Here is a 16607-nt window from a genome sequence, read left to right on the forward strand (position 1 = left end):
ATACTTGGTCTCTCCAGCCGTGATCGAATTTATTTTATTACTTTACAATCACTGTTTCTGTCCCAGATTTGATGAGCTGCCGTTTAGCATTAGCATACTATTGCTAGCCACAAACTGAGCGATTGAATTCTACAGCTTCTGTGCGCAAGTTTTATCTACTAAATCTACTTTACTCTTCTATTTAGTTGCATTATTGGCTATCTAAAAAGGGTGTAGCAGCATTTATAGATAAGCACCTCTTTTCTTTACCAGTATAAACAAAACTACACAAACGGAAATGCCATTCACGTTGCTAGCGCCCTGTGTGGCAAAGCTTGCTGAAACTCTAGCAGATGATGTCGGTGTTAATTACCAGAGTCATCACAGTCAGATTCCTATAATTAAGCTCCTTAATATGATTAACATGTATCAATTAGGCCACTGACAATTTGCATAATGTCTAATGTAACCGCATTGTTCTGTACGGTAATGGCATTAACGCACGTTCTGCAACACTGTCACCGAAACGGACTGGGATCCTGCATCAAAGTCTCCGCGTGGACTGAAAATAGAAATTCTGTTTACTCTGTTTTACTCTGGTTGTTTCTTCTCCTGCCTCTCTGATTTGTAATTCCTGGATTTTATCGTCTCATAGATAGAACACGATACATGCTCCACACCTTTGTAGAGAATAAGGATGTCGTGTTTCTATGAGTCACCATTATTGTGAGGAAAAACATTGCCTTTTTACGACATTAAAGAAGAAACTACCAATCTCTCCCATACCTTTCCTGTCTAAATGTTCACAAAAAATACACGTAAGGGTTGGTTTAACTGAAAACCTTTTGAACATTCAGCGTAACATTCAGTTTTACCTTTCATCTTTATGCTTTTACAAAATAGAAATTGTAAAATGATTAATAGGCAACAGAATGTTAGTACTAGCCATTTCTAAAGGAAGCAATAATAAGACATTCCCTCTGAGTCTGATCTGTTGTCTTGTGAATTCACATTAAAAAGAGTGACCTAAACAAATGAATGAACAGCTGATTTCCATGTGCTCGTACAGTTTCGCCGATAATTTTAAACTGTAAAATCTGTCAGTGTTGCCGGTGCCAGCAGGGGGCGCTTTATTCGGGGCGTAGGCCTGATTTATTGAGGACATTCGGCACATTTGAAAGACAAAAATCAGCAGATTCCAAAACATGAAAAGGTCTCTATCTCTCTTTGGCTCCAAAATCATAAGCAAAAGTAAGCAACAAACTGTATAATATATCAAATATTTTCATCGACGTGTTTCTCAGCTCCTCTGAAGCCTATCCTCTGCTCATGTAAGGCCCTGGCTGCAATGCAATGCAAAAAACGTGATGTCTTCCGGAGATAACAGCTTTTTAGCGACATGGTATCGACCGATCGGCGTCTCTGGACTCGGCCGTATATGGTCATTTTTGAAAACAGTTAAGGGGGAAAACAATCTCTAATTATTCAAAAACTACTTTAAAGGGACTATACAGAGTTTAAAAATGTTAAAACTAAGTATTTTCCTCCCCCTACATTTTATCTAAATGATCTGGCGACCACCCAAATTTGTCTCGCGACCCCCTTGGGGGACCCGACCCCCAGGTTGAGAACCACTGTCCTAATGTGTAGAATGAGCCCAGACCTGTTCACCACAACTGCCTCTAGGTCCGAGGTGCCGTCATGCACGAGCTTAATATATAAGCTGCAGCTACACGTATGACCTGAGGTGGCAGTAGTGAGTAAAAAATAGCAAAACCTGCATCTAGTCCCTTTAACAAACGCTGAATTATGAATATAGTTTTCTACTAAATAAAGATACAAAGACATGGAGAGGAGCAAAGTGGTTCAACAGCCCATAAACACATAAATAACAAGAGATGTTAGCATCGGCTAATGCTAGCGCTCGCTACGCCTACCACTTTTTCACTTCTACTGAACAATCTGCTGTCAATACACATCCAAATGGACCTGATATAGACTTGACTTCATTTGTATGTGATAGACACCTTTATATTCCGCCAGAAAATAGCTAAAAAGAGTAAAAAATTGTGTTTCCCCTTCGGCGAAGCCACGCCCCCTTCTATGACGCGATGCCATCTGTATCTATATATCGTTCGACCTTTAATCCCTAGGAGAGAACACCAAGGGGCCTATCTAATTGTATAGAACTTTCTAACTCTGCAGTTAGGACCGCGACATGTTGTTTTGTTTGTTTGACATTTAAGTGTTCTCAAATGTTAATGCAACACTATCCACTGTGGCAAAAAATGGCAGATCCATCCATAATGTATGAGTGTGAAAATGCGCGATTCACTGTATATTGTCCAAAAGTGTTTAGCCCAACGATACAGAGCAGATGCAGCGGATAAAAATACACACATCCCAAAAGTCCTCCGCTGAATTAGACTTTTCCTGTGCGTGTGGAGAGAGAGGATGCTTAAGCAGAGCCGGGGGAAACAGCTGTGGCAGAGCTTGGCATCTCTCCCCGTGAAAAGAAAAGAAAGAACGAACGGTGCCGAATCAGCATCGGGAGAAAGTATAATGTTAGAGTCACTGTCGGCAGAACAACGCTCGATCAAACTCTACAGCAGTTCAGCTACACGAGTACAACCGGCTCCAAACAAGGCCAGGGGAGCGGGAGACGGAGCGCACTCCCGACGCTCTGACAGTGTGAGGCACTTTTCCTAACGCACACAAACCCAGGGAACGAGCAGAAGGTAGTTTGTCAGAAGTCGGCAATCGGCCTCTAAGCACAGATACTTTCAGATAATAGGGTTCAGATACATACAAGGCAACGATCAACCTACATTAGAAATACTACAACATACTAGTGTGGCTTTGGGGGATGATTTGTGACTATGGCAGTTTTTAATACCAGTACTTTAAAGATACTTGTCAATATTTGTCAGCTAGAATCAGAGAAAAAAAAGAATAATGTTATGTTTTTCCACAAAAAAAGTATATTTCTTTTTAAATGTGTATCATTTATTCAAGCTGAAACAACAAAGTAACTTCCTTTCGTGCTGTCCTTGGACCCAACAGGCATCAAAACATCTCTCTAAAGAAAAATATTTCTTTGGTACTTTGCTTTTGAAACCTTTGTTTCCGATAAAGCAGAGCTTCCCAACCAGGGGTTCGGGGAAAAATGATGAAAAAAGAAGGTTTGACTCAGAGTGTTTTAGCTACATTTTCAACATAACACAAATGCTGAATAATCTATGCTTAGTTGCTCATTTTGCTAAAATTTTGGCAGTTCAATATAGTTTAACGGTACCCAGCCCTAAAGCGCTTTAAAAGTATGACTCCCTTCCAAATTCCTGTCTGTGAATATCATTCAAAAAAGTTTTGTTTAGAAATGTTCGATAAATAGACACAATATGTCACTGCGTAGAGTCAAGGGCAAGTGCACAACAACAAAAGCTCTCAGTGGTTTCTGCTAAACAAAAAAAATATATATAACAGGCTTTAGGTTATATAAATATAACAACTGAAGTGATCTGATCATTACAAATATGTGACATCAGTGATTTCTTAAACTAAAACACAAACACTTGGCAGTGGCTATTTTTTTTGTATTAGGCTTCTTTAGGTGTTTCTATCATAGTTTCTGATCCAGCCATGACTAGTTTTCGTTAGCGTTAGCATGCTCCAGCTAGCTTTAGCATGCTATTGCTAGCACAGCACTTTGCATGGTGATGCATGATGATACATTTGCGGAGGTTAAAACTAAATCAGATTGAATTCTCCAGGTTCTTGACTTTAAAATGACATACAGCATGAGAATATTCACTTAGATTTGAGTAGTAAAAGTTGCGTTTTTAAAGCACTGAGAGACAAAACTGGTATCGGTTCAGTATAGGATATTTGTAGCCGATATTTGTAGCTCGATATCATATTTTTCCCAGTATGGGCTCAGATATCTGATACTATATAGCAGGGGTAGGCAAGTTTGCGTCGTGGAAGGCCGACATCATTGCCAACACATCCAAGGGCCGAATCTCTAAGAACTATTTCTGCAAATGCCAATGTTTTACAACAGTGGTTCCCAAGTGTCAGTGCTTTGGGACCCACCAATATCCTCAGATGACAAGCCGAGGAACCAAATAAAACAGTAATTTGTCATGTATCATATAAATATTGTATTTTCCACACAAGTTTTTGTTGAACAAGCAGTAGATTTCCCTTTAAGACTGAAATGATGATCAATACAACCCAATAACATTCGTTTTAACAGACAGTTAGTGCTTCCATGCAGTACAGATGGAAAATATTGAATAAAAGTTCCCTATAGACTCGCGACCCACTGAAAATAGTTCCGTGACCCACTTTAGGGTCCCGACCCACCAGCAGAGAATCACTGTTTATCATTATATATGATCAAGCGGGATGTTCTGACAGGACATTTTTAAAATACTGACACTATTTCACGCATTTAAAGCACTACTAAGTAACAGAAGAAGAAGAAGAAGCTAACAGGCTAACGGGCAAAGCTAACTGCGGGCTAGCGTCACTTTAAACAGTATTTACAGCCAAGTTTGAGTGAAAAAAATATTTCCATTGTATAACTGGATGTACAATATCCCTCTCTCTCTTCGCCTTTTCTGTCAGCGTAGTATTTACTCTCCAAGACAATTAATAAGTTAAAAAATCTCAACTTGCTACGACACCTGCAGTTGCGCTCATGGCCTCTAGGGGCATGAGTTACATAGTACTGTTTTAAGAGTACTTTAGCAGGTATTTGATCTCTTATTTGCACAATAATATTTCTCAAAATCATCTTGGGGGCCAGAGGTTCTGTGCTGGAGGGCCTGACGTTTGCCTACCCCTGCCATATAGGATTGGTGCATAAGGTAAACCACAATGGAAATCATTTGCACTGATAAAGACTTGAAGTGGTGTTTTAGAACTTTCCTCTGCTACTAGAAAACAAGATCAGCTAAACCAGTTTTTAATGCAGTTATGAAAATAGTGAAGAAAACTAACTTTGGCTGTAAAGACTTTCCCAAAATGAAACAACGGAGCCCCATAATCAAGCTAATTGTGAGCCACATCTTGGACGCCTGGCTTGAGTTAACACAACACAAACAGACAGAGGCCGCGCCAAGTCGATGAACTCAAGTCAATCCGGCCCAGACCTCTCTATAATCAAACCTGCGGCTCATTTCGCTCTGTCAAACACACGACGCGCAGCACCCCATTTTCACCCTTCAAGAAATAACATTACATCACCGTCGGCCAGTCACTCCGGTGGACGGCGTGTCCCCTCAGGGCCGGTAACTTTACACTAGGCAAACACGCACGGCACCGCGAGAGAACCCGGGCCTTTGTCGAGGTTTTTTGGGGGAAAGGGGGGGGGGGGGAGAAACAAACTAAACAGCGAGTCGGAGCGGCGGCGCGGTTATGTTTGACACGATTGGAGATTTATGGCGCTGGCGAAGTGTCTGCCGAGGTCAAAGCAGCTCATTTTCCAAATCGGTTTGTCAAGAATTTGTTATCTGAAGAGGCCGTTTCATCCATCATCGACAAACGGATCGCCCTCAAAATATACATATCGCTTTACGCGGACGGCTGTATTAGACGCATAAATAGCAAACATTTGGATTGGGCTCTGACATGATAATTAATATTTCCACTTAGAGGGCAGGCGGAGAGGCCGTTAAACGTGGCGCACTGGAGGCGGTGGCTCCGGATGGGGGGAAACCTTGATAAGCTGAAGAAAAAAAGTTTACAATCTAATCATCTCAAACATTAAAGGGACTATAGGGAGTTTAAAAATGTTAAAATTAAGTATTTTCCTCCAGCCATGTCCTAATGTGTAGAATGAGCTCAGACCTGTTCACCACAACTGCCTCTAAAATCCTGCACTGTCACTCAAAAACTGTGTGACTTCGGGTCCGAATTGCCGTCATGCACGAGATTAATATAGAAGGTGCCGTTACACGTATGACCTGAGGTGGCAGTAGTGAGTATAAAATGGTTAACTTGCATCTAGACCAGTGTTTTTCAACCACTCTGGTGTGCCTTGGAAAATTATCCAATTTCACCTATTTTTTTTTTTTTAACAAATTCATTATTATCCACAAATATTGTACCGTTTTCGAGTGTCTGTGCTCTCTAGAGTAGAGTAACCATGTAGTAAATACTCCATATTAGGTCGCTAATTTCTTTGAAACAAGAGAATTAGTGATGCATGGATGCGGCAGGTGGTGGTGACTGTGGCATTGTGGGTAGTGAGACTATACGGTGTTCCTATTCAAGACACTTTGATGTGAACAATTGAATATAGGCTACAAGGTTACATTTTTTAGTATTTTCTGCTGGCGGTGTGCCTCGTGATTTTTTCAATGAAAAAAATGTGCCTTGGCTCAAAAATGGTTGAAAAACACTGATCTAGCCCCTTTAAAACACAGAGTTTTTAACATCTACACTTCAGCATTTTATTGCATGTTGGGTTTTGTAATGGGGATTTTTGTTTATTTTAATGAAGTGACTGAAAAAGCTGCACAGGTGAAAAAACATTTAAAGAAATAAACATCACTTAATAAATCTGCAACGTTCTTACCAAGCAGATATTACTGTCCATGAGCAAAAACTATTTAAAAAGTAAACAAAACTACTGAAACTACGGCTGGGTCACTGATGGTGGGTACATCAACATTAATGCTGCATGAAATATGAAAGTGATTTAAAACTGGACTTTTCCAATCATTTAAGTTATGAAGATATATTTTATAAACTCTTGTTGAGTTTATAAAAAAATAAAACTGCACTCTTTGGTATTATGTTTACATGTTTCTAATAGTTATATTGTATCGCATCGATGTTGAGATATCTGGCATGAACATCGAGATATAAAATGTGTCCATATTGTTCAGCCCTAAACTACAGAAATTAGTTATTCAGCAAATTGTATCAAAACAAGACTTAAAAACACTACATCAGCACAAGACTAAAATTAGGAAACTGGAGCTTTTACACATTTATAAATTCAGTGCTATTTTTTTGGCTGAGTTTGCTAAAAGCGTGTTGTTCTCAGTCCGATGACGGCTTTAGTGATGTTACGATATATTGTGGCTTTTCACGATACGGATTTTGCATCACCTAATATCACGATACGATATATATTTTTTGCGATATATTGTGCAGCCCTAATAAGCATCATCTCTGGCAATGTGTGCCGATTCAATAAGAAGCTTGAGGGCCACCATAAATTGGTCTGAGGGCCGCATTTGGCCCCCGGGCCGCACTTTGGGCACCGCTGCTCTGCAAGGACAAAAATATAACTCTGTATCAGATGGAAAACAGCAGTGATTTAGTATATTTGTTGATGCTTCGAGAACAATAACTTGGCGAGATATTGTTCTGACCTTTACAACAGTCTTGTAAATATAACACTTTTGGACAGTAAGTGTTTGTATAAGCTCTCGATTGTACAGGAGTTTTGTATAGAAAACATTTTAAAGTTTTCATGTGTATTGTGCTTTATTTTGTCTTGAATTCATCTCTTTAAAAAGGCTAAGTCAACTCCTTTGGATCTTAAAGGGGCCAGATGCAAGTTCGTCATTTTATTCTCACTACTGCCACCTCAGGTTATACATGTAACTGCACCTTCTATATATCGTGCATGACGGCACTTCGGACCCGAATTAACAACTTTTTGAGTGACAGTGCAGGATTTTAGAGGCAGTTGTGGTAAATATGTCTCATTCTACACATTAGGACATGGCTGGAACAGGTAGGGGGAGGAAAATACATAATTCAACATTTTTAAACTCTGTATAGTCCCTTTAAAGGTTTCATTGATTATTTTTATCTTACTCAGGGTTGTCCAAGCTTTTGTTGGACGCTTTTTGTATGACTCTAAGGGCAGCAAACGTTCAACTGGATTCCCTTAAGAGAGGTTTTAACTGTTTTTGAGGCTATAATAACCAAAGATTGGGCCACACTGTTTTAACTGGACATTTGTTTCAGTATAAAGACTCCCGATCTGTATTGCTCTTTTCAAAATGACTTAGAACTGCCATAATTACTTCAACAAAGTACTTTTTCACAGCTCCACAAAGTCCAACCGTACGATCCCACATTCCAGACGCGTTCTGTAACAAAACGAATATGTTTTCATACTCCTGCTCCGGCTCCTATTAGGACGGCCGTCTCCGCGGTTCTCACGGACAGAGACGGGGCCTTGGACGTGAAAAATGCCTCCGCTTTGAAGTGTGTTTGGGCCGGAGCAGGTACAGAGGAGCGCCCCAGACCCTAAATCAAGCGCTCCTTCCTGCGCGTCTGCGAGCTTTGTTTATACAACCAGCCGCATTTCGGAGCACCGTCCCACTTTTTCATCCCAGTAAAAATACACACTCCGGAGGTCACGGGTTCAAGTCCCGGATCAACGCGCGGCCATTGTGTCCCGCAGGTGCTGTCAGCGCTTTTTTTGAAATATATACAACATGTACACACACACTTCAGGGCAAACGCTAGCCTCGGTCTGCGCGGTTAAACACACAGGAGGATACACTTCATGAGAGATTTAACTTAAAGGTGCACTATGTAAAAAAAAATTGATATTTGTGCATATTTGAGCTTTTAGTGACTCAGTGGCGTTTTGGGTGCAGCGTGGCACCTTTGCCTCTATGATGCTCCAGAATCAATTGTTTTGGGATTCCTGGATAGTTTCTGGTACGAACCCGAAAAAAAAAATGATATAGATACAGACGGCATCTCTGGAATCGCCCATATATGGTCATGTTTGCAAACAGTTAAGGGGGAAAACAATTTTGAAAAAAATCTAAACTTTTTCTAATTATGCAAAAACTACTTTAATAAATGTTGAATTATGAATATAGTTTCTACTAAATAAAGATACAAAGACATGGGGAGGAGCAAAGTGGTTCAACAGCCCATAAATACATTAAAAAACAGAGAATGCTAACTTGATGCTACATGTTAGCATCGGGCTAATGCTAACGGTTAGCTAGCGCTAGCTACAACTGCCGTTTTTTCACTTCTATTGAACAATCTGCTGTGAGAAAATATCCATATCGACCCGATTTACACCTGACTTTATTTATGTGTGAAGAATAAGTTCATATTCCACCAGAAAATAGCAAAAAAGAGATTCTATTTCCCCCCTCGGCGAAGCCATGCCCCCTTCTATGACGAGATGCCGTCTGTATCCATGGAGCACCATAAAGGCCACTGTGAGGGAAAGCAAAGGTGCCATGCCGCACCTATAACGCCACTGAGTCACTAAAAGGTCAAATATGCACAAATATCAAGCAACAAAAATGTGACAAAAAGCAACAGAAAAAAGCAACAAAAGAGCGACAAAAATATGCCAGAAAAAGCGACAATCATACGACAAAAAAAGGGACTAAAAAGTGGCGAAACCATGATAAAAAAGCAATGGAAAAAAACAATTAAAAAAACAACAAAATCAAGACAAAAAAAACTATGAAAACACGTAAAAAAAATATTTAAAAATACGAAGACACAACATAAAAATTACAAAAATATGACAAAAACACAGCAACAAAAAAGTTAGGATCAGTTTTGTCGGGCCTTAGCTTTCAAATGAGACGTTGTACTGTACGAACAGGAGAAAATGCGCTCTGTTAAGGCAGGGGGGTAATGGGTTAAGAGGATTATACTTTACATATATATATTTCTTCATCTTGTCTCTCTTGTCTTTCACCTGTTAGCACAGTACCGCCATATTAATGTGTTTTTAAAGAATGTTAATGCAATTATATGAAGAAAATAAACTAAATGAGCAATTGCTTATAATTTTACACCTAACTGTACTGTTTCTCAACCTTTTAAGACTCTGATAGAGACAGAGGTATAGTGTTAAAATTGTATAATATGAATAATATAAAGGTTTATGGACAGACAACAAAGTATCACTGCGCAAAAAGAGTAGAGTAAGTTTGCGCATGAGCTTTTTGGAACTTTCTGGAAGTATAAATCTTAATTTATACTTCGATAAGAAGTCCCGGCATCAAGAGGTGATTTCCCTAAACTCTGGATTTTACTTCTGCACCGAAACGCTGTGAAGTTGTAAACAAAATCCAGCTCTTTCTTCCTGAGCTTCCTGCCTCTCGCGCACCTCTCCAGACTTCACCTTACAAACCGAAGAGTAACGGCGCAGGCAGGAAAAAGGGCCGGGACGCTTTGTGCGCGAGCAGGCAGCCGAACTCTGGGTGAACCCTGAGCCGAGCGGGGAGTCGAGCACTGAGCGCAACTCGGTCCCTCCCCAACGCCGAAAAGAAAACACCACACAACGCACGAAAGGAGGAGAGCGAGCCACGAGGGTTCACCAGTCACCCCCCCCCCGCGCTCCCTCTCAGACAGAGCACCTTTACCTTTACTGTAGTGTTACTGCAAAACTACAAAGTCAAGGCACGCAGTATTATCGTCTAATCAAGTTACTACACTTTCCAAACTTTCCCCCCAAAAGAGTCGAACAAACCAGGAGCACCACAGCATAAAGCACATGCCTCATCAAATCAGACAATTAGACAATTTGTATATATTAAAATTCGATGAACTACAATGAAAATACCTTTTATTATATGTATTGTTCTATTATGCTATTCCCAGCTACAGCCTCGAAACCCCTTGGACTTTAAAGCACACAGTATAATGTTGCTAAAACTATCAGTTCTGCGACAAATAAAGTAAACAATAAAGATTGATTGAGTCCTGCTGCCAATGCTTTAAAGGGACTATACCTCATTTTGAACCTTTTTAGTCAATATGTCACGAAATTGGCATTTTTACCGCCATCCTTCGGCGTCAATATGTGATGAAAAAGGTGAACCCCTTTTGTGACCATACACAACAATCAACAACAATCATAATATGGTGCAAATGTCAGGCATCAGGCTGATTTTTTTCACAAATGACTACTTTTACAACATACTTAAATGGGGCACACATATTTTTACCATACAAAAAGAAAACAAATTCAGGTATAGGTCCTTTAAGTCCTTCTTTTCTTTTATTACATTCATTATGTCTTCTTGATTACGAATTAGTATTTTAGGTTCTTTTAGAAAGACACTAGGTATTACATATTGGGCCATATCGTATCACATATCGTTATCGTGTTGTCATTTTTAATCGTTGTGGACACAATATAATTTATGATACGCTCAGCTCCATCTGTGCAGCATAAACACTGACTGTAGGACACAGGTGCTTAAAAAGTGAAATGAAATGAAGGATAAAACTGCTTGAGTAGATCATATTTGTGAGGAAGTGAGTACGCCGCTAAAAAAGAATGAAATACTTTTGCATTAATCTTCCCAAAAGTCGTAAGGCTGGAATTTTGAAGCAGTTTGTCTATTGTCAATTATATCATCGTGATTTTTTTTTTTTTTTTTTTTTGTGATAGAGATTTTAGGCCATATCGCCCTGACCTAGACAGTTTATCTCATTTTTAACCTTTTATCAGACCAACAAAAGCTAAGACCTACAAAACCTTTTTTTTGTCACTTTTTCACCACATTTTTGCTTCTTTTTCATTGTTTTTATGTCACTTTTTTGTAGCTCTTTTATTGCGTTTTCATCCTCGTTTTCCATCCGCTTTTGTCACGATGTTGGCAAGAGGCTCTTAGATTTGGGTAATGCCAAATTGGAGAAAATGTTCTCGCTTCGGACGGTGGTTAAGAGGTCAAACCCCTTTTCATCATATATTCACAAAAAACAAATCAAAATTCAATGCAAACTTCACAAATCAGGCGTATTTTTTCCACAAATTACATTTATAACACACATGGGGAAAAAAGAACATAACCAGACAAAAAGAAAGAAAATGCTTTTAAATATACAGTATTAATGTAAATCTACAGTAAATGACCAAACATCTATATCTCAGAAAAGTCAAAGTACTCATCATATACTTTGTCCTACAAGTGGTTCCTTTTTCTTTCCTGCTCCGGCCCAAAGCTCTTTCCTTCTGACTGAGCTTAAAGTGTTGGAACTCGTGAAATAAAATGAACGTTTCCAACCGCGCTGTCATTAAAGATACAAAAACCTCCCTCGTATCTATTACTGCCACAGACTCGGCTTTAGTCCTGACGTTTAAAAAGCCCAGAGTCTCGATTCAACTTTAAACGTTACCATGTTTGTTTCGCTGCTTCGGGTTCGTGTTAAGAGCGTTACGGGGGGTACATGGGGGGGTACACGTGGGGTGAAACCAGAGTGAAAACAAACTCCAGACGAGAAAACATAAACCACGGCAGACGCGCGAGACCCAGAGGTCAAGTGTGAGGCGCTGCAGAAGAGACTGAACCGGCTCATTGTGCCACGTTTCGGATTTCATGCTTCAAACTGACCTAGGGGTTTAAACAAAGTCAAATTTAATGCTTTTTTTAAATGCACAAACTCTATATTATAATGCCACAAACGCAGAGGAAATCGGCATGTAGTTACTTTGTTAGGACTTGCAAACATTTCATCAAACAGAGGAAATAGAAATGAGCAAATTGGAAACTTTTAAGCCAAAAAAAACCCCAAAAAACAGTTTAAACCATATTTGTTAGTATTTTCAATAAAGTTATACAGTAAAAATTGATGAGCAGTGTCATAATTTTCCAAGAATTTTAGATTTAATGCCAGTTTGAATCCATTTTAAAGCTTTTTAATTACATTTAAGGCCTTGATTTGTTTATTGAAACAGGGACAATGTACAAAACCATTAGTCTTTACAAAAGAGGAGATGGTTTGTACCAGATTTAGCTCAGCAGCTATTTTCCATCCGCAGTCCCTGGACAGGTGAGTACACAAAGCATTACAATTATAATCTTTAAATCTAATCTACAATAAAATCACTATATGAAACACATTCTATGCCTTTTCTAAAAATGTACACACAAAACTAAACAATCTCCACAATTTACAATAATTCATCAATGCTGACACGATTGATGATCTAAAATCTTCTTTTCAAATTATGAGTAAAACTATTAAGATCTACAATTTCAGACGGTCTGGAAGCTCATTGAGAAGGCGCATCGTGTAAAAGCCAAGGATCTTTTTTGGAATTACACAGTTTGGACACTTTTAATGCTTCTTAAAGCCCCACGGAAACCGGAGTTGGGCCGAGTACAATTAAAGCTACCATTGTGAGACCGGAGATAAAGTCATACAAAGCAATTTTGCAGTCCCAGTGTCAATCATTTATAATAAAACTACTGGTTTGCCCAAAGAAATCTGGGACATAATAGAAAATATTGTTGCAAATCAGGTGAAGTAATGAGAAAGGAAGAGAATAATACGGCTTCAACACAGCCTGACACAAGCAGTTCAGATCAGCCATCCACACATTGTCCATCAAATCACGACCTGTTGCCCACGCAGGAGAAGACTTTCTAAAACCGAGGCTCAAAAACTAAAACAAGCAAAACCTCACCAGCAGATCACAAGGCTTTTACTCATCTTTTAATGTTGCCACGACTAATACAATTTAAAAGAACTTCTGCTTTGGCAATACAGTAAAAATATTCCAAAAGCATCACAAAATCAAACAATGAATTGAACTCCAAAGCAAAGGAACTTTCTCTTCGCACTATATATATTATATATCGGCAAATTATCAAAATCGCAATATTAAGTGATACAACATCTGTATTGCAGGAAGCCAAAAAAACTCCCCGAAGTCGTCCATCTCTCTGACATTTACACATTTTCTGCTCGCAAAGACCAAAACGACCCAAAAGAGGACTTCACGATGTGCAACAGTTCAGTTTAAGCCGTAATTTTCCTCGTTTTGGTCCAGATTTTGTACTAATTTTGACACATTTTTTGCTTAAATGCAGTAGTGGTCTTTTATTTAGAATGTGTTCCTTATGTGGATACATAACAGATAAAAAATAAAACATTATAATCCGAAAAGGAGCAGGTAGACGTAAAACTACCCCTTTTTACAGTGTTTATTATTGTTATAGTAAATTCTTTTACAGCATTTCAAATTGAATGGACACCTCTGTTTGTCTGATCAAGTCACCCAAGTTAAATAGACCTTATGTTGACATCAGAGGTAATTTTCTTAATCATATAACATATTCTTAATCAAAAATTTTTTGCTTAAATGCAGTAGTGGTCTTTTATTTAGAATTTGTTCCTTATGTGGATACATAACAAACAAAAAATAAAACATTATAATCCGAAAAGGAGTAGGTAGATGTAAAACTACCCCTTTTTACAGTTGTTATTATTGTTATAGTAAATTCTTTTACAGCATTTCAAAGTGACTTCAAATTGAATGGACACTTCTGTTAAATAGACCTTATGTTGACATCAGATGCAATTTTCTTAATCATATAAACACTCTTAGCATATTAAAGGCATTAAACAAGCCTATCATGCTCCATAATCTTGTTACCCTTTTGTTATCAATGCCATTTCTACTGTTGCAATGTTTTATTTATTTTATCAAGTCTTTTATGACACCATTATTATTCGTGTAAGCCCTACATAACACAGTGCATTAAAAACAGGGTGCAGTGCGTGCCAAATGTGATGGAACTTCCTGTGTGGTTTAAGCAGCTAAATATCGTACAAATATTGTTATCCTCACGTCAAGCAGCCCCCACCGGATTTCAAAAACCAACGTGCAGCGATGTCAAACACAACAGGAGAACACACACTATCCATCTCAGCGCTTTGTCCACTGGCACGACAAGAGAGGAGCCATTGTGAAACCTCCCCGTGTTTCACTGCCCCTCGCTCCAATCGCAGTCAATACTTATTATAACACGAGTCCTCTCAGCGTCAGGCAAAGCAAGAGTCCTCCACACACACACACACACACACACACACACACACACACACGCACACACACACACACAGGCACACACGCAATGGCAAAACAGGCATTCACTCGCTTTGACAGTAACCGGCGCGGGGAGAAGAAACCTGCTTCGAAAAAAAAAACAAAAAACACAGCCCCTTTCTCATTCTGACACCATAATTGATAAGCTCCATTTTGAGGTAATTGTCCGCAGTTTCCATATTGTGAAAGAGTTCGGGCGCGACTTCAGGCGAAGGAGGAAACACACGTCAAGGAGAAAATTTATGATGCGATTGTGTTGTGACCGACGTAAAAAGAAAAAAATGACTCTTCTTCGAGGTGCTAGCTGAAAACAAGCGCGATCTAACCGGGTTTGAGTCGTGATAATCTGGAGGATGCAGCAGCCCGGCGGGTCGATTGAGGGGGGAGAAAAAACACTTACCTGTTTTCTCTTTGATTTCGCACAAAACGTTGAAGAGGGCGGGCTTCATTCGGTGACAGTTCAGAGCGTGTTTCCTGAAAGAAGGGAGGGGGAAAAAAAGGTGAGAATGAAAGACAATATTTGTACATTTCCTGAAGTTTGTAAATCAAATTAAAATCTCATCCATCTCAAATTATCCTTTCACAAATGTACATATAGGACTTCTTTTTTTGCGCTCTTTCACTCCTTTCACTTAATAAAATTGCCTTTCAATTGTATATTTTCATTTGAATTCAAAGCCACAGCAGCATAAGCCTTACTTTTACTTATTTCAAACTCATTTTGTCACATTTACATCACAAAGCTTTTCGACTCTTTCCTTTGCCTTACACACACATTTCCATCAAACACTCAATGAACCTCTTAACCGAGCACACTTTCTCTCAAGTCCAGCTTTACACAAATAAATCTAAAAGCTTCTCGACTGGACCCGACAGACTTACAGTGTAGCGCCTCATTTGAAAGCTAAGACCGAACAGATTTTTGCTTGTTATTGTCACTTTTTCATTGTATTGTATTTGCCGCCGTTTTATCGCAAAAAAATTTGAAATGACAGGATTTTGCTTAAACCGCATATATGATAGACGCTCATTAGCATAAAACACAGTGATACGTCGTCTATAGCATTAGCCTAATGTTTCTGTTAAACATATTACACAAATGTCCCAGTAATTTTCTTTTATCCTATTCCCGGCTCCCGCTGCAGTAATGCGATGCTTCTCGCTCTGGTAAATTTCTCCTGGATTGCAGAGGTATGAATTATGTATCACAAGTCAAAGAAGTTGCTTTGCATTTTCGCGCTGACACGAGCCCGGTCCCCGTCAAAAAAAATTTTTTGAATCGTATTATTTATTTATCTCCTCGTGTCCTTTATATATTTTAGTGCCGCTTTGAAATATCAAACATTTTTTTGTCACATTTTTGCAATTTTTTGTCCAATTTTTATCACATTTTTGTCATATTTTTGTCACATTTTATCACATTTTTGGTCACATTTTAGTCATTTTTTTGGTCATTTTTTTTCCACATTTTTGTCATTTTTCCTCCATTTTTTGTCAATTTCTTGTGACATTTTTGCCACTTTTTCAATAATTTTTCCAATATCACTGTGAATCGGTATTAACTGCTTTAAAATGTAATTCAAAAGTATCACCGATTTTAATTATCGATTTCATTTTATTTTTCGATTATTTTTTTTCGATATTTTTTTTTTTTTTTTTTTTTTTGACGTGGTCATAACGTAAATCCATGCACGTTTCCCGGGTGTTTGCAGGTAGCAGTTTTTTTTTTTATTCCGTATCCATTTCCCCCCATGCGCGAGCGTCGGTGTAC

At 38.8% G+C, this 16607-nt stretch overlaps 1 protein-coding gene and 1 long non-coding RNA gene across 5 annotated transcripts in view; both read right to left on the reverse strand.

The window, feature by feature from the left end:
- LOC306976908 overlaps positions 1-16607 on the reverse strand; it is a 413479-nt gene that overhangs the window by 352904 nt on the left and 43968 nt on the right. The gene's annotated exons all lie outside the window — the stretch shown is intronic.
- Positions 1-16607, reverse strand: part of LOC306976850 (pre-B-cell leukemia transcription factor 1-like) — a 152117-nt gene that overhangs the window by 135297 nt on the left and 213 nt on the right. For all 4 annotated transcript variants that reach the window (XM_079574961.1, XM_079574960.1, XM_079574959.1 and 1 more), the window contains exon 2: positions 15237-15310. In XM_079574961.1, coding sequence (XP_079431087.1) covers positions 15237-15310 — 74 coding nt within the window. The remainder of the gene's footprint in view (positions 1-15236; positions 15311-16607) is intronic.

Source organism: Gobius niger (assembly GCF_951799975.1).
Source record: "Gobius niger genome assembly, chromosome: 17".
Classification (NCBI taxonomy): Eukaryota; Metazoa; Chordata; class Actinopteri; order Gobiiformes; family Gobiidae; genus Gobius; species Gobius niger.